We start from the raw sequence: 18,515 nt of genomic DNA on the forward strand, positions 1-18,515 counted from the left end.
CGCGTTTAAGGTAAGCAAAAAGCAAAGCATCAGAGAAAGAATCTCCTGGCATGGGCAGTTGAAAGCTACTGCAGAAACTCAGTGGAAGAGTTTTCTTTAAAGATATTGGGAAGCCAAGTTGCATGGACAGTACTCCAGGCTAGAAGGACTGTAGACATTCTGAATACAGACTCATTCTGGACACAGAATCTAAGTATTCACAAGGAACAGATATTCTCACTTTTGTTGCCAGCAGTTTAGACATTAATGGCTGTGTGGTGCGTTATTTTGAGGGGACAGCACATTTACAGTTATACAAGCTGTACGCTCACTACTTTACATTGTAACCAAGTGTCATTTCTTCAGTGTTGTCACAGGAAAAGATATACATAAATATTTACAAAATGTGAGGGGGTGTACTCACTTCTGTGATATACTGTATGTGCTAGACACTGCCTAAGTCCCTCTCTGTGTAGATAGGAAACAGTGAGATTTAATATCTTCCCACAACCTCAGAATTAACTGGCGGAAATTTCTACAGAAACCCAGGTAAAAGAAGCAACAGGAATGCCTCTTTCAAGAGCCTTGTTCATTTCTGTAGGTAAAGGTTTTAAGCAGGAATTTGAGATTAATTTTTTTATTGATTTTGATATATGTGTACTGATTAAATCTGTGTAATTACTTGTGTCATAATCTCTACAGGTAAGCCTTGCGCTTAAGGACCACAACTGGGACCAGAATCTTGGTCACTGAGTGAAGTGATCATTAAGTAGGCCATCACACAATCTCTTTGCTCAACAACTGCAATCGCAACACCTCTAGTTCTGGTTGTTAAGTGATTTCATGAGTCCCAGGTAAGGTGTGTGGAATGCCTCAGGGAAGACCCTGGAAGGCCTGGTGCAGATCAGGTGCAAGTGTCTCCCAGCTCATAATCTAAAATTTCTCTCTCAAAATTCAAGCAGCAATTTAGCCTGAGCAGGTAAATACTTGTGCACAACCTGTACCAGGCCTCCCAGGGCCTCTGCCACCACCGAGGCCTCCCATCCTTACCTTACAGCACTGCCTCCCTGCTCCAAGACTGTAAATCCTTTGTGGAAGAAAATCCTATCTCGATTTTTCAACTTTTATTCAGCCAACCCCCAGAAACCAGGGGGAATCCTCTTGTCTTTGGGGGCTGACTGTGAAAGCCCTGTGCTGCAAACACTCTGTGCCAAAATACTGCTTGGATTTTGGCATGGACCCTCGACAGCCAGCCTCCATAAACCAGGGAGATTCCTATTGGCAGCGGCTTGCGATCTTCCCTGCCAGTTTCCCTACTAACTTTTTGGAGAAGCCGGCAGGAAAGATTACAAATGGCAATTACATGATCGCGGGATGCTTGGCAAACAATCGTTAAGTGCAAATGGGTTGCCAAGTGCCCAGACCACAATCATGTGCCCGCGGAAGCACTACAACAGCTGTAACTTTGGGTTCGAAGTCCCTCCGTTCAATGCCATTGCTATTTCAAATGGTCAAATGAACATTGATTATATTAATTATAATAATTAATGATCATTCAAATGATCGTTAAGCAAGGACTATCAGCATATAAATTGGGGAACAGTATGGATTGTTCATAGATCATACATCTTGTATTCATAAATCTAGCTTTATCGACGTTAAGTTGTAGTTGAGTGATAAAAAGGCAAATTGCAGCAGACTAGTAGCATCTTATGATTTGAGTGGTTCATTCAATTCCTTTTCTCTTTTTAATTAAGTTATCAATGCTGCTTTCCCATGAGTTGGGCAACTCTGAAGTTACCCCTTTTTTGCACTTTGATATTTGAAATTCAGAAAGGCTTTCACCTTTGATTATTTTTTCTGATCAGAATACATCAGCATGCTACTGTATAAGAACCGAGTCAATATTCTGATAGTCTGTTGTCCACATTTAGCTACATTAAATCACATGGAAATACCACCTTAAATATGAAATTACTGTGGATAGGCTTACATTTGGTGGAAGACTGAGACGTTCCCCATTTGGTAATGTCAGCAACTTGTTGTCATCCAGAACAGAATTCAAATTTTCAACCCACTCGGGATCAACATCTCCATCAAAGATAATCCACTGTCGTTTTTGTAGTTCCCCTCTCACATTATCTATAATTCTAAATAAGATAAGAATGTAGTACAAAGTTAGGCAAATGTTCAATCAGTTTAAACACCTTCTCTGGAAATCTTCCTATTTACTTTCACCACATCTTATATATTTCACACTTACTTTCTCAAGACATGGGTAAACAACCCATCTGTCCACTCTCTGGTGTTGGGATCCAAAGTACCATAGAGATGGTCTTTGCTGATAGCTTTGGGATCAATTATATGTGGAACACCTTCCACCCCTTCTAGTCTCTCCAGAGCTTTCAGAAGTACTCTCCAAGCCATGCTCTTTCCACTTCCAGAAGGGCCGACCATCATCAAGCCATGGTTGATCTGGGTAATTTGATACAGCTGAAGAACCTACAAAAAGGAGTAGAATGGGGGAAGATCTTTAATCTAGAATGACAACGGTTACAATAACCTTGCTTAAATTTTTAGAGAACTATTTACAGCCAAATCTCATAGGATTTTATATTATGTTGTCAATAACTGTTGCAAAGCCATACCTTTTCCACCCACATGCTACCAATATCTTCTCCATCACCATACGTGAGGTACATTTCCTGACAGACTTTCTTAAGTTCTTCTCGCAGTGCAGTCATTTCTCCTCGGTGATACTGAATGCCAGGGAACACGTCTGACAAGAGACTGAAAAGCAGTGGTATATCTTCTGCAACCAGTTTGGGTACCATAGTTTCACAGACACTCTGGATCAGAATCTACATGGGAAAAACATTTATTAGACAAACTAAGAAGCAAAGTTATTTAATAGTGCAGGGTTCAAAGACTGGATATAATAATGTTACTATACTGAAGTTTAAACTGGACATTATATTTTCCTTGGGTTTTTTTAAGATAACTTGAGATTCTATCAAATACTATTTGTGTGGTGGTTGGTCCAGGTGCATTTTTGTTCAAACAAATTACTGTGACTGTTATTAACTGATTAACTTAACATTTATAGTAGTCCAGAGCATTAAGACTACAACTAGTAACGTATGTAAAAATGGGATCTGTTTCAAGTGGAAAACAATAATGGGCTCTTCTAACCATTTTGGAAATTTTCAAACATAGGCCAGCTACTTTGTATTTGAAGTGTATAAAGCTCAAAACGAAGCCTCAAACACATAACAGTTGTTTTGCACTCCAATCTGGGTGTTTTGAATTCAAAATGAATTGAACCTGAAATGTTATGCACACTTGTACTGAATATTAATTGCAATCCAAATCAAAATCCTTGTATGTTTTTGCACTTAAGGATCAGTGTCTTACATAACTGTAGAGTGCATTAACCACTCCACGTAAAGTATAGGGCATACCTCCTGTTCTGGTAAATTTTCAGCAATTTCTCCTTCATCAACAACTTCACCACGCTCTTCCTTCTCTCGTTTTATTCTCTGAATCCTTTCTCTTTTCACATTGCCAGCACTGATCAGTACACTTTTCAAAGCTCTCAAGCCGAAATCATAATGGCTTTGAGAAGAGAGCTGTTCATCACAGAGCCTAAGAAAATAAAGATGTCACTCTCACCACTATGTTTAAATAAAAACATTGGCTTCAGAGATGAAGACACATTATTATCACATTCTAGAACATTACTTCACAATGTTTCAGCTATTTTATTAAGTAGTTCAGATACTTTCATCTGTCTCTAGAAAATACATAGCAATGTAGGCAATTAATTAGCAGTTTTCAGCTACTTCTTCATGTATTTTGATCTACATATAATAAAATAAGAATGGTAACTACAGTAATGCCAGCATCTCATTTAACAGTAATCCAAGAATAAATCATCCTACATCCCACTGCTAACAACGATACTTACTTAAAGAAGGGGACAATCTTGTTGGCAAGCACTTCAGCTGTCCGAAATCCTTGGGAATACAACATAACCTGAGCAATCAGTTGACGATCAGGCTTTGTCATGGCCAAACTACGGAAAAGTTTCTTCAAGTTGTCTGGAAGATTTGATCGACCAGCATAGCCAGGGTTCATTGTGATGAAGATTGCCATATCTGGGCTCACTTTCACTTGTTTGTTCAGCAATTCGCAGGTAATGGGGGCAGCAGCTGAAAGCAAGCATCTATCAGTAAGTACACTTTTCACCCCACCACTTTTCAACAACTGACAGAAAAGGAATCCAGAAAGGCTGCGGAAGATTACTGGTATGTGTATGTATATAGTATATTTTATATATTTTTAATTTTATTTTCATGACTTCTATAGCTGAATAGCTCCTATAATGACTCTAGGCAGCTCAGAACAATCCATATAAAACAAAGTTAAAAACACAAAAGGTTCACAAGTACATATATTGCTCAGAGGTGATATTCAGCAGGTTCTCACCAGCTCTGGAGAACTGGTAGCAGAAATTTTGAGTAGTTCAGAGAACCAGTAAATACCTCTGGCTGGCCCTGCCCCCATCTATTCTCTGCCTCCCGAGTCCCAGCTGATCAGGAGGAAATGGGGATTTGTATTAACCTTCCCCTGGAGTGGGGAGGGAATGGAGATTTTACCATTCCTGGAGTGGGGTGGGAATGGAGATTTTACAGTATCCTTCCCCTGCCATGCCCATCAAGCCACACCACGCCCATAGAACTCATAGTAAAAAAATTTGAATCCCACAACTGATATTGCTATATTATATTATGAACCAATAGATTAAAAAATATTGAGTGTAGTGTTTCCAAAAGTAATTATATTTCATAAAATAATAACAGCATTGAGATACAGAAACTATATACTTGAAAAACTTCTAAAGCACTGCAAAAAATAGCTTTTCTTTTAAAAATACATACATTTGTCATAGTTTGGATTTGAGTGTTCTCGCAAGGCTTCCTGTATGCACTGGACTTGCTGAGAAACAGCAGAAAGCATTCGCTCTTCAAGTCTGTTGAACTCATCAAAGCAACCCCATGCACCTACTTGACAGAGGCCCACAAAGATGCGGCCCATTGCCTAAAGAGAAAAAAAAAACCATGTATACATGAATTTGAAAAGGACGGATAAGATATTAGATGTAAATCATCATCTGTAAAATCGGGGATTTTCCTCATGGTTTTTAAGAGGCAAAATTGCTATACAGTCTGAGTCTTTCATTAAATATTATAGACATATACAGGAGCTTCCCTAGCACCAAAATTTAGGCTCATAATAGATAATTGGATGCAAGATCCTGTTTATTAATTTGGATTCCAGAGTACAATTGGAATTGTACCTATTGTACCAGCCTCCCTGTTCTACAGCAGTTTTCCTCCCTCCTCTGTGGCTTGATTGTTGGTGGTGTTCTCCAGGATTATGGTCCTGAGGGACTTTAACTTGCTCTTCCAAGAATTTAATCAAGGTGGCTGTTCATGGCCACCATCACAGGTATGGATCTGACCCAAGACATCAGGGGCCTGATCACGGTGCTCGGAAATTAAGAGATATTGCCATACTTTTGTCATGGACTGATTAATTTCTGATCACCCTGGAGTGTTCCAATGCTGTTCCTTGACACAGGGAGGCAGAATCTATTTCCCTGATATAGTCATGGTGCTTGGTAGACCCTGCTGGATTTCAAAGACTGCTATTAGGGCTATTCTTAAGGTTTGGTGCACAGTTCAGTTGACACCTTCTTGCAGTTTGGAATGGGAGGAGAGCTGGACTAAATTAAGCCTATATGGTCTCTCTTCTCCCATGTACCCCGCCCTTTGGAAAATCATCTGAAAGCTGCAGGTGTATCAGAATGCAACAATAAAATCAATTTCAGGCGTATAAGCTTTATTTTTTCAGTACACTTAATGTTACTTTGTGGATTTTTGAGTTGCGTTGGCTCCCATCAAATTTTTGTGTAATTCAATATATTAGTTGCTACATTTAAATCTCTTAGGAGTATAGGACTAGGATATTTCAGGTGCTTGGTCTCCGTTTGTCTCTGCCCGTCCTATTTTGGAGAGGATACAGTGATAGAGTGTGAGATTGTCAGCAAGGATGCAAGGGAATGTATTTGAGGTGCAGCACATGTTTGGAGGTGATTTGAAGCACCGGTCAAGGCCTGCTTGAAACGTGTGAGTCAGGGAGGAAATGCAAGAGGCTGCAAGAGGTATTGTGTGGGTTAGGCAAGGTGCTTGAATGTGTGAGGTAGATGAGTGGCTGTACCATATGGTGGGGATCCTAACCCTATACAATGAAAAACCAAGAATAACATGTGGTGATTTTTCCAAGCCGGTTTATTTAGCGTTTCCACACCTATAGATAAGATCTTGCAAAATTGAAGCACTTTACTACCTGCATCTAACATATACTCTGATAACTATATGTGTTCTCCCTATATGGGGCTGTGCTTTAACCCTTTCCTTCACACAAAATATCTGGGCTACATTGTCTCTTAATGCACTTCCTCTATTCTGGGAATCAATTCTACTACATGACATCCAGTGACTTGTGATCTTCCCCGCCAGCTTCCCCAGTGACTTTCTGGGGAAACCAGCAGAAAAAAACACAAATGGCTATCACCTGATTTTAGGGTGCTTGGTAACCAGTCATAAGTGTGAACAGGTTGCTAAGTACTCAGATTATGATCATATGATTACAGTGGTGCTGGGGAAGCTGGAACTCTGAGGACCAGTCATTACCACCATTCGTTCAGCACCATCATACCTTAGAATGGTCACTGATCAAATAATGTCTATCTATAAATCAAAAAAATGAACACATAAAACTGGCTGGGATTGTTGTTCTTTCCAACAAACCATGTGACTTAAAAATAGGAATCATGTTGTTTGGAGTTCATTTTATTTTCTAAAAGTAGGTTATGTTGAATTTAATTTTTGAATGATCAAGATTGGAAATTGTGAAGACATGACTCAATTAATTTTAATCAGTGAAGGCTTTACAGTTAGCCTATAATTAACCCTAATCCTAACATTATAGTATTGCTAGATTTATGCAAAAATACTAGCACTTTTGACATAGAGATACAACTCAAAACTTTTCTAAAATAATCTAATTATAGATGGAAATGCTATACCTGGAAATCAAATGTTTCATCACAGTTGAAAACAAGAACAAATCGTCCAAGCTGATGGCCAAGAGCTTTAACAGATTCTGTTTTACCAGTTCCAGCAGGTCCTGTTCAGATATAAAAGAGGTAGATTACTTCTGCTCTAGAATTACAGCATAATCTTGACAGGAAAATAATGTATGAGCAACAACTTACCAAATGGAGATCCTCCCAGTCTGGCCTCCAAAGCTTGTGTCATTGTCAGGTAACAACGATCAGTGAGAGGCGTCTGCACCAGTTTATCTTGGACTCCAAGGTACTCAAAGCCATAGTTGAATTTGGCATTAGCCATCTGAATGGATAGTTGCTGCAGTACGTCAGTTTGTTTAGGATCAAAGTAGAACCTCATCTGGCTCAACCAATCAAATGATTTGGAGTTGTCAATTTTGCTCTTGACCAATGATCTTGTAACATCTCTTTGGTGAACCAATTCGGTGATCTTTTGAAAAAGCAATAATCAATCTTAGTATGTGCACATAATTAAAATGTTATTAGGTCATGAAATGCATATGTAAAGTAACATGAATGTCTGACCAAGAGGCAATTAGTTAAGATGATAACTTACCAGGTGTTCCAGTTTTCTTCTACGGAGAGGAGGCTGCTCCATCAGTACAGAATCTGCAAGCACAGTCAGTGTCGCTTCGACATTGGTTAGCACAGATTGTAGAGGGGTACTATCACCACCTCCCCCCATGCTGTTCAAAGCAGACTCCACATTTTCTGACCAGGCAATCTGAGCTGAAAGGACAACGAGTTGGGCCTAGAGAATTTAAAAAAAAAATGTCTTAAGTGTTATCGGTTATTTGGGCTTCCTTTCTCTCAAAGCATTTTATCTTATTATAATGCAGAAAGTAAAAATAAATAAATAAATAAATAAATACCTGATATTTGTCAATCCATGAGATGTAAGTAGCTGGATCAATTGAAGTTCCTTTGCCGAAGATCTCAATTTCTGTTTCAGACTCAGCAAGAAGTTTGGCAAGTGTTACCCTCATTTCTTTTTCAACAAGTGTGAGCCATTCATTGATCTTGGGATGCTCAGTGATTGACACAGGAGTTTTGAATATCACCTGGAAACAGAATTGTAAGCTTGTTATTGGCTTTAAGAGAAAAATGTTTTATGCCACCAGTTCCAGAAAACACATCTATACCTCTTCTCCCTCACGCGATGATATTCCCAGAACAATAGAGCTGTCTTCATTGAGGATAATGCTCGATACACCAGCAAACATCTTCTTGAAATGTTTCTGCAGTTTCGCTACATTTTTGCTGTTTCCGATGATTTCAAGCAAATCTTCATCCCCAACAAAATAGAACCTTGAAAATAAAGTTCAGTATTTCAATAGATCCACACATCAAAACAATGAAGCTTAGACCAAAAACAGCTGTGATTTTTCTTTGCAAATTGATCAATCAAAGCAAAAGAAAAACTTAAAACTATTGCTTATTGAATTTAGAAGTCATTTACACTTATGTAGATGAACAATTAATTCTGAATTAAACTGCTTACCGAGGGAAAGAAGCCCTCTCTCTCTCCAGGTATTCTCCCAAAGCTTTTTGGATCTTTCCAAGCAAGTCTGCTAATCTTTCCAGAGATCTCTGTACCCCCTGAATATTCAAAACATCCATCACCAAGGGAGACTTTGATACCTTTTTCATCAGAGCCAGAAATTCTGTGCTGATGCTGAAAAGCCAAGAGGAGAGAATGCTGATGCGCAAGACATATAATATCTTCCACTTTATTTACTTATATTTTTATACTGCTGAATCTGAATCCGCCAAGACTCAAAACCGTTAACAAGTGTTCATCATGATGTAATATAAATTAGGTCATATACAGTGAATAAACCAAAATTAAAATAATTGGATCTAAAAATGCAGTCAGTTCTTACCAACTGCAATAGGGATTGTCAAGTTAAGTGGTGTGATCAATAAATGTGATGTTAACTGACTGCACTATCTACCTCAGTTCTGGATGGGGTCATTAATTGCGATGTCACATGACCACAATTTGCAATTTCCTGCAGGCTTCCTCATTGATTTTGCTTGGTGAAGCCTGTTCTGAAGGTCGCAATTTTTGATCACATGACCCAGAGATACTTCAACCATCATAAATGTACACTGGTTGCCAAATGCCTGAATTAGGGTCAGATGAGTCATAATTCTCTTATATTCATCATAAATTCAGATAGTCACTGAATGAGTTTTCGGTAAATGAGGTCTACCCAATGTTACACAAACCTGATGGAATACTAACAACTGATCTAAGGAGAGGCTGGTCTATAGAAATTAACACATAATCAAAACATCATAAGACACCGGGAACAACCAGTAGCCTCTTCGGTGATAATTCCATAGAACAACACACACATACATACATACATATATATACATATATGTTACTGTGAAAGTCCGAAATCTGGTGAATGTCGACATTCACCGGTGAATGAAAGTCCGAAATCTGGTGAATGTCGACATTCACATAGTCGCTTGGTGTATGTCCTTATCCTCTCGACACCCTTACCCTAATACCCTTACCCTAATACCTCGGCTCCTCGCTTCCTTTTAAGCGTCTTCTATTCGCGGGCTTTTTTTTTTTTTAAACCTGTGATCCTGCCCGGTTAGAACGAGTAGTTTCCAGGACCGCGAATTGAAAAGCCAAAGGAAAGCATTACGCTGAGATTTCGGACTTTCACAGTAACAATATGTCACCGTGAAAGACCGAAATTGGTATGTGTCGACATTCGCCGGTGAATGTCGACATTCACCAACATTCACCGGTGAATGTCGACATTCACCAATTTCGGTCTTTCACGGTGACATATATATATGTAGCCAACACCAGGAACCATTTTGTAATATTTCCAGTTTCCAAGTAGACTTTACAGGGAATTATGTAGCGATTGTTGCAATGGTGATAAAATTACTACTACTGAATTGTTCCATAAAAAGTTCAAAACCAAACACAATATTAACGTTCTCATGTTTACATCCAAAATTGGGAACAGACCATTACCTTTGGAACCTCTGAGTTTCAACTGGTAGCAGATGTTTGATATCAGCACTACCCGTGAAGATGCCTTCCAAATATACCCATCGCCTCTGGACATCAATCCAGACATCAAACAGTGCCATAATTCGATTCAGTTTGTCTTCCCAGCTAAGGGCATCTTCTTCAAATACCTAGAAATAAATAATAAGCTTCAATTAATGAAACAAATTCACAGTAGGCTTAAACTACTAATTAAGGCATCTATTAATTTATGAGTCACAATAAAACAATTATATTTATTCAGTAAAAGTATTGATTGTATCTCCATAAAGATCACAATGTGATATACAATAAAATATAATAAACAAATGTTAAAACTTTTAAAAATTGCATTTCAAGCCTGAAATTAGAATGTTAAATGGCCAATGTAATTTAATTGTTTTTCAAAATATGCATAGCTTTTGCTACATTTTATTAAACAGGCTCTGCAAATGATGATGTTTCTCTTAGAGATGTTTAAAAAACAGGCAGAGTAGTCACACAAGGAGATATTCAGATAACTGGGCAATAAAACCATTCAAGCTATGAACTGTGATTGCAAACAATTGTCATTCACTGTGAATAGCCTAGCTGCCACATTTTTCTGCTATTGGGACCTCTGGATATTCTGCCAATGATCATAATTTATAGATAGTTTTGTATAGAAGCTTGCACTTTGTGCTTATATTTGTAAAGTTTTTCAAGAATAAACTGAAGCATGGTTTAACATATACTGTTCAAAAATACTGTGATATGTAGAAGATAAAATAAATATAGCTAGTCATTACCTTGTAGTATGGCGAAAGCTTCATTGCAGATACACTGTTGATGTGCTCCTTGACCTTGTTGAAGAGGTCATCCCAACCACGAATCAAACGGCATTTGTTTTGATAGTTGACCAAGTCCAACTCATAGGTATTCCATACTTCACGTATCTTTAAACAAAAGGAAGCAACAATGAGACCTAGAGCTTAGGGTAATAAAGACTATAAAACGTCTTTACAAAACCCTGATACAAAATACAATTAATTCATGAAATGGTATAGAAATTAAAAATGAATTGCTACCTGTTTCAAGAATTCTTCCAGTGCCATCTCTCCTTGCGCCACAAGTAGCACATCCTTCACAATCAATTCATTCCTTTGCAAGTCAACATCCCAAATCTGCCCCAGAGTTAGTTCAGAAACCACCCAATTGACATGCAGCCTCTTCATCAATTGTTTCCAGTGACGATCCTTAAGAGCTTCTGATTTCAGCTCAATTACCAACATATTTATCTGGAAGAAAAAAGAAAAAAAAAGCATAAAAATCTTTCTTTTAAAATCAACATACTGCTTACATTGAAGTAGTTTTCAAAAGCAACCTTACCTTCATGTAACCCTTCAGAAGTCTCTGAACATATTCATAGGATGCATACTGACGCAGCCGAGCAGGAAAATTTTTCAGCTGGTTTAGTAAGCCATCTAAACTTTGGCGAAGCTGTGGAAACAAGAACAATTTAGAAAAAAATGGCAAATCTTGAAGTCTATGAATCCATGCGTCATTACATACTTTTTAACATATTTTAAACTAAAGGAGTCTTTATCTGTGATGCTGACCAGCTGTATACCTATTATGGTTTTCAAATATAAATGATCATATTAATTCCCTGTAAAATTTCTTAGCCTTACTTGGGCTTTATTCTAACCCTACTTATATGATTGCTATCTAGTATTGTCAAACTGATAGAAAGTAGATATATCAAACCAATTTTCCAAATCTACTCTGGAGTCTTAGGGGATGTTGCAAAACTAAGGGTACACTAAAGTTGTAGCTCAAAGAGCCTCTAAAATTGCATCAGGCTTTTGTCCCCCCCCCCCCCCCCCCCCGTAGTTAAAGTTAACTCAAATCATCCAGTTCCAATCTTTTTGAAAAGAAGGAGCTGACGTCTTACCTAAGATACAAACCAATAAAACAGAAGTGATATCAAAATAATGCTCATGTAATATATGTAATAGTAAAATAATGAAAGAAAACTTATCTAAAAAATCTAGATCTCTGTAATATGTTTCATTTCATAAAGCAGCTCTTCGTGTTTTTAAAACTACTTTCCCCCCTCTGGCAATAGTGTCACTTCTATTTTTTTTGTTTTATTTTACTTCATTCAACAAATTACTAGAACCACTCAACTGCCCATACAACTCTGTGACGATAGGTGAACACAATCAAACTACAGCAATTCAATTCAAAAGAAACTGTGTCAAGGACCCTAACATAGTATCAACACATCAAACACCATACCAATCAATGTCCTGACCCCAGCCTGTGCTTGTTTAAACATTATTTTGACATGGATATGCCACATTTCATTCAGTGATCAGAACAGTTTGTAGTAATGCAAGTATTAAAAATAAAAAATAAAATAATATACAATAAACAATGTAGTAAAAATTAATCGAAGGGTGTCACACCAAAAATGGGTGCAATGTTCAAATACCCTTCCCAACTAATATTCATATTAAGTATGTATAACGCTATACTGAAAAAGTCAATTTTGATGGAAGTAGGAACTTAAAAGATAGTAGTATGGAGTATCAGTCATCAATAGGTTATCTCCAAAGGTTCTTAGTTTCTAATATGGTTAAATAATAGAAAAAAAGTGATTGAAGTTCAGTGATTTATCCTTGTGGACTCTTAACAGGCATACTAAAGTTCCTAGGCTTCTTATTAAGAGATTATCCAATCTGTTCTAATGAATGTTTTCCCACACATCTAAAAAAAAGGGTTTTAAATTTCTACATTGTAAGAGGTAGGGACATAAAAGAAGATATATATTTAAGAATGGATGATGCCCCCTGCCCCCCATTTCTACATTCACATGAATAGCTGAAGTAATCTACCTTTCTGGGTTGTACAGAAACCCAAGGTTGTTCCTTCATTTGATCAATCTGTTCCCAAACTTTTGAAAGTTCAGACCAGACTCCTTTAAGGTCCTGTAACTCTTCCAAAGCAACCTGTGATGGAAAAAAGTTAAAAACATCAATACATTAAAATAGGTATAGATTCAGTGATAAAATATATAATTTCTGAAGAACCACTGTCATTATAGCAGGACATACGTATGGAACGTTTCTAATTTGAATCTCATAACTATAAAACATGCTTTAACAATTCTTGGAATTCAAACTGTGATTTTGCTTACTTGGACACGTTCTTCACTGCCACTGAGAAGTCCTGTATCAGTAAGCTCCAGGGCTTCTTTGGCCTTTGCGCATTTTTCACGGTCATCTTTCAATCTTCCAAATTTTCCTTCATAGATGGTAAGTGCTTGGAGAGCCTCCTCTGGACGTAGGTTGCCCTTAAGAAGGAAGTTATGAAATTTTAATATAAAATTTAAAATGTTACTTTAGAAGTCACTATTACATAATTTGACACTGGCACTTATCATATTTTAGCCTTACAGCTGCTATAAAACACCCTTAACTAATTTTGGGATATACCTTACGTATTCCGAGGCTACGATTGAGTATTGTGTAATTCTACCCAGGGAATTTGAAACAATGTATACTTGTCAGGTATACATTGCATTAGGTCTATTGTTTCAATCACTGTGTTCAACCAGAGCACCAAAATTAATTATAGGTTTGTGGTATCATCAAGGAGAGCCACCAAAACAATATTGAAGCCATGCAGATATATGGAGTGAAAATAATAAAATAGATCTACAAATGCAAATTTAAGCTAAAAGATAAAAAAGAACTGGTTGAATTAATGGAAACTTACTGTTACAGGCTTTGTTTTCTCCCAGTCTGTCAACAAGTCCACTGTGCGGGTTTCTACAGCTCGATCTTCTTGAACAATCTTCATCTGCAAGTTTGCTACTTGTTGCTGAATGGCAGAATCCTTCCGTCGCATAATATCATTAAAAGCACCCCATTCTCCTTCAATATTGTCAATATACAACCAGGATGAAGGAAACTGGAATCTCTGCTTCTCAAGCAAGCGTTGGCCATTACGGTATAGCTACATGGTCAGCAAAAAGAAGATATATGGTAAGATCAAAAGATACCCAAGCTGGAATTTTAAATTAGCAGCTGCTACTATAATATGAAGAACATAATCATTTTATTAGTTGACGAGGTATTTGGGTTTTTTGAAGTCTAAAATTGACCAAGAATTTATAATCAGGATGTATCTTTTCAAAACATTTTTTTAAAAAAATATGCCAAACAAGCTTACCTCAACTTGTTTCTCAAACTGCTTGATTTTGCGTTTCAGTGACTGCACATATGTGATAAATGTGACAGCATCAGATGTACTAGCTGTATCCACTGAATGTTGCTCCAATTCTTGACGGGACTACAAGAAATGGAATAAAGCACTAAATTATAATTATATCAGGAAACATCAGAACAACTTACAACAGTGAAGCCTGCTCTAAAAATTGATAGGTCAGAAAGGAGATGCCACTGTTACTAATGTTCTCTCCCCCCCCCCCCCGATTCCTAAATCAATAAAAACTATGAAAAAAGACAACTCTTTCATCTTACCTATAAGTATAATATTAGATAGGATCAATTAGTTTACCTCTCTTTTGTTTCTGTTTTGGGTAACTTAATATAATAAATGACGATCACATTTACTATAGACTATTTTTACCTTGGAAATCTGAGAATGGAATTCTGTCATGTTTTGGCCCAGCATTTGACCAAATTTGCTGAGAACTTCTTTATGCCAGGAGTCATACTTCAAGTTCACTTTGGATTGAACCTACACAATGAAGATAATGATACTTTTATTCGATACCTTTCTATCTCTGTAACACAAACACCTACTTTTATATTTGTATTACATTTCCTCATTCATTCTCATTCTTTTAATTTTTTTGCATGTTAAGGGAAAGTAACTAAAAAAACGAGCAATATTTATGGTTTTGACTTTTAAAATGTGCTTTACAATCTGATTAGGTACCAAATTAACAAACGGACAATATTACTCAATAGCATGTTTGGAAATGTTTACCTTTCCATAATCTATGATAACAGGCCCAAATTCCTTCCTAGTTTCTGCATTGTCAAAGGTTCCTCTGGCTTTTCTGATTTGAACCAACAGTGCTTGCCACTTGTTTAAGTCTTCTCCAAGTCGGTTATAGATATTTTCAGCTTGCATGTCCCATAAACACTGGTACTGCAGCCAAACCTATAAACCAAGCACACAGAAAGAAAATTAAGCAATTTTAAGAAAGAAGTCATCATTTCTGAACAAATTGAAAACTACTTTTATGAATTTAAAGTCCTTCAAAAAATACAAATTCTCCAACTTATAAAATTAATGTACATGGTAGGAGCGTTAAGGCAGAACATTCAGCAATAAATAATCAGTCAATCACACAGAATACTGATACGTTATCTCAAAATGAACCCCCAAGAAACAAACTACAATCCTACCTTAACATATTGCTCCACCTCTGTTACAATCCCCTTGACAGCAGAATAAGCTTCCTCCAGAGCTGAAGGACCATCTGGCATCCGTGTCAAAGCATTACGATAAAACTTTTCTTCTTCTGATAACTCATAGTGAACACCAACCTAATCAAATCCAGAGTTAAATACATTTTTTAAAAAAATAAAACAATTAGCAATTTCACTAAAATTCTTGAATGTCTCAAGAATTCTTTGAGTTAAAAGTATGCGTGTGCTATGTTTTACCTGGTATCTCTGACTTTGGATTCTAGGCAGTGAGAGTATTATTGTCTTCCAAGCAAACAATTCTTGGAAGAGTTTGTATCTGCAGTCTTCAATTGGTGGATTCAAATAGATCACCTGATTGGTTATTCGTAGTTCATGTACAACATTCTATAAAAGTATAAAGGCCATGTTTAGTTTTCCCATACTAGATAAAAGACATAGTATTCATTTAAAAAAACCTTCCAATGTTATAGTTGGAGAAGAGGTTATAATGTGATAGACTAGGCTGGCCAGATATACCGTATTTTTTGGAGTATAAGACGCACCTGTTTACCCCCAAAAAGAGGGTGAAAATCTGGGTGCGTCTTATACTCAGAATGTAGCTCCACCCACCCGCTCCGCGCGTCACATTTTCAGGGGGTTCCATGCGGCGAGGATCCTCACTTTCGGAACCTGATTCCCGAAGCTGCCTGGGGAACTGCGATGAAAGCCTTTTCAATGAGTTTTTGGGCTGTAGGGTCCCCTCCTCGATTCCAAAAAGGGCGCATGCAGAGGCCAAACAAGTGCATCGTGTTTCAGGTGGCAGGCAGTTCCAGCATGCGCTGCCACCTGAAAATGCTTTCCTTCCCAGTTCCAGGTGCACATTGCAGAGCCACACACCCTCCTCCTCCTCTACATACTCGCCGCCTGCCTGCCACCTGAAACACGATGCACTTGTTTGGCCTCAGCATGCGCCCTTTTGGGAATCGGGGAAGGGACCTTATAGCCCAAAAATGCTTTCATTGAAAAGGGTTTCATTGCAGTTCCTCAGGCAGCTTCGGGAATCAGGTTCCGAATGAGGCAGCAAAGATGTTAGCCAGATGAATACTGATGGATGCTGCTGGGAAAGAGGCAGAAAGGTTTTTTTTCCTGATTTCCTCCCCCAAAATTAAGGTACGTCTTATACTCCAGTGCGTCTTATACTCCGAAAAATACGGTATTACTGCATCTAAAACTGACCTATTCTATGAAATTATTTCATTAACTGTTTAATGTTTGCAAAGCCTAAGCACCAGAGTCAACGTGTTTTTACATATTCCACCACTTTATTCTTCTATTCTTTCACAAATCATATTCACATGAAAAAAGACTTTAGGACAGAGGCCTGTCCCTTTTGACTATGAAACTTACATACATTTATCTTATTTGTTTGACATTCCAATAGAAAAGTCAAATTCAGTGAGATAAAGACAAGAGAATAAATATGAGAAACATGAACAGAAATTAACATAATCCATACGCTGGAAACCAGATTGAAGGTTTGAGAAAACTATTAAAATATTTAGCTATTGACTAGTCATAGTAGAATGCAGAATCCCACTTTTCTCTTATCCCGAAACTTTAAATAAATTGCCAATATGACACAAGCTAAAAAATTTCTAGTAAAAATCTGGATCATAGCTTCTCTGAAAAATTATATTTACTGCATTTGTGCAAATATGAATAAATTTCAACAAAATCACTACTAGTGTCCTTCAACAGATAATAGTATTCAAACTGCACAGATATAGTTTAAAGTTAAAACTTCACTTACTTTGATTTTGGGCTCTCCACCTGGTTTATGACTGACTTGTGGAGCATCTGTATCCATATCTACTTCGGCTTTGTCATCAGCTTGACCAAGAAGTACTTGTGTCCATGCTCTCAACCCAGCTTGTAGACGAACTCCTAGTATTCTCTCAATCTAGGATGCAAATATGTTCAACAATTGTATCACTTGACAGCATTGTTTATTTTTATTCGTATTTTAAATGAAATTTGTTTGCCAATGGTTCCACTGAAAGGCTACAGAATATGCAACAGAAGGGCTAGTTAGACCCAGTTCACATAATACATGGAGTCATAATGACTTAGGTCTGCGACTGCCATTTTTAGCAACTGATAGAAGTTATGATGGTAGAGAAAAAGTAATTCTATAGCCAGTCCTCACATTTACAAGCGCTGCAGCATCCCCATGGTCTGTGATCAAGATTTGGGTGCTTTGCAACCAATGGATGTTTATGAGAGTTGCAATGTCCCATAGTTATGTGATTGTCATTTGTGCGCTTCACACCCAGCTTCAAGAAGCAAAGTGAATGGAGAAGCTGACAGTAAAACGCAATTCATAGACACATAGTGTCTTGCTTAACAACTGCAGCTAGTGAGGTCATAAGTCTGTGTAGTGACATGGTCTCACTTAATGACTGATGCTTGACTAAATTGCCAGTTTCAATTGTGACCATTAAGTGGGACTACCTTAACATAAAACAAGTATCAATATGACTGCATATTACATGAAAACTGTGTCACTGAAAAATTTGGAGAACAGAAAATCCCTTTAAATTTTAAAGTAAAATATGGTTAAAAATGATATTTCCAAACATTATTTGTGGGCTACTGACTAAAATTTGACATTTTAAAATGTTACCCTTAATATGATTCGAATAAGTCTGAACAGTTTAGAAAAGGCGCCAAAGTAAAATCAAAATAATTGACGACCAACAAAATATATCCTTTCCACTGCTATATTGGATCACGTAGCTTAACAGTTTTAGCAGTGTGCTTAATAACCAAGGAAAAACATATTTCTAGAACGGGTTGTTTGTTCAATTCTTATTGTCTTTTATCTCATAGA

At 37.3% G+C, this 18,515-nt stretch overlaps 1 protein-coding gene across 2 annotated transcripts in view; it reads right to left on the reverse strand.

Annotated features, from left to right (window-relative positions):
* Positions 1–18,515, reverse strand: part of DYNC1H1 (dynein cytoplasmic 1 heavy chain 1) — a 62,189-nt gene that overhangs the window by 30,550 nt on the left and 13,124 nt on the right. For both annotated transcript variants that reach the window (XM_081943098.1, XM_081943097.1), the window contains exons 10-34: positions 17,436–17,585; positions 15,884–16,030; positions 15,623–15,763; positions 15,198–15,374; positions 14,835–14,945; positions 14,415–14,534; positions 13,959–14,198; positions 13,378–13,533; positions 13,076–13,189; positions 11,565–11,675; positions 11,264–11,473; positions 10,985–11,131; positions 10,182–10,348; positions 8,676–8,849; positions 8,317–8,482; positions 8,047–8,235; positions 7,731–7,925; positions 7,322–7,604; positions 7,133–7,233; positions 4,920–5,079; positions 3,947–4,190; positions 3,441–3,624; positions 2,628–2,840; positions 2,243–2,481; positions 1,973–2,129 (exon numbers count right to left, since the gene is read on the reverse strand). In XM_081943098.1, the coding sequence (XP_081799224.1) occupies positions 1,973–2,129; positions 2,243–2,481; positions 2,628–2,840; positions 3,441–3,624; positions 3,947–4,190; positions 4,920–5,079; positions 7,133–7,233; positions 7,322–7,604; positions 7,731–7,925; positions 8,047–8,235; positions 8,317–8,482; positions 8,676–8,849; positions 10,182–10,348; positions 10,985–11,131; positions 11,264–11,473; positions 11,565–11,675; positions 13,076–13,189; positions 13,378–13,533; positions 13,959–14,198; positions 14,415–14,534; positions 14,835–14,945; positions 15,198–15,374; positions 15,623–15,763; positions 15,884–16,030; positions 17,436–17,585 (4,296 nt within the window). The remainder of the gene's footprint in view (positions 1–1,972; positions 2,130–2,242; positions 2,482–2,627; positions 2,841–3,440; positions 3,625–3,946; positions 4,191–4,919; positions 5,080–7,132; positions 7,234–7,321; positions 7,605–7,730; positions 7,926–8,046; positions 8,236–8,316; positions 8,483–8,675; positions 8,850–10,181; positions 10,349–10,984; positions 11,132–11,263; positions 11,474–11,564; positions 11,676–13,075; positions 13,190–13,377; positions 13,534–13,958; positions 14,199–14,414; positions 14,535–14,834; positions 14,946–15,197; positions 15,375–15,622; positions 15,764–15,883; positions 16,031–17,435; positions 17,586–18,515) is intronic.

This window comes from Natrix helvetica (assembly GCF_964273705.1).
Source record: "Natrix helvetica genome assembly, chromosome: 1".
In the NCBI taxonomy this organism is placed as follows: domain Eukaryota; kingdom Metazoa; phylum Chordata; class Lepidosauria; order Squamata; family Natricidae; genus Natrix; species Natrix helvetica.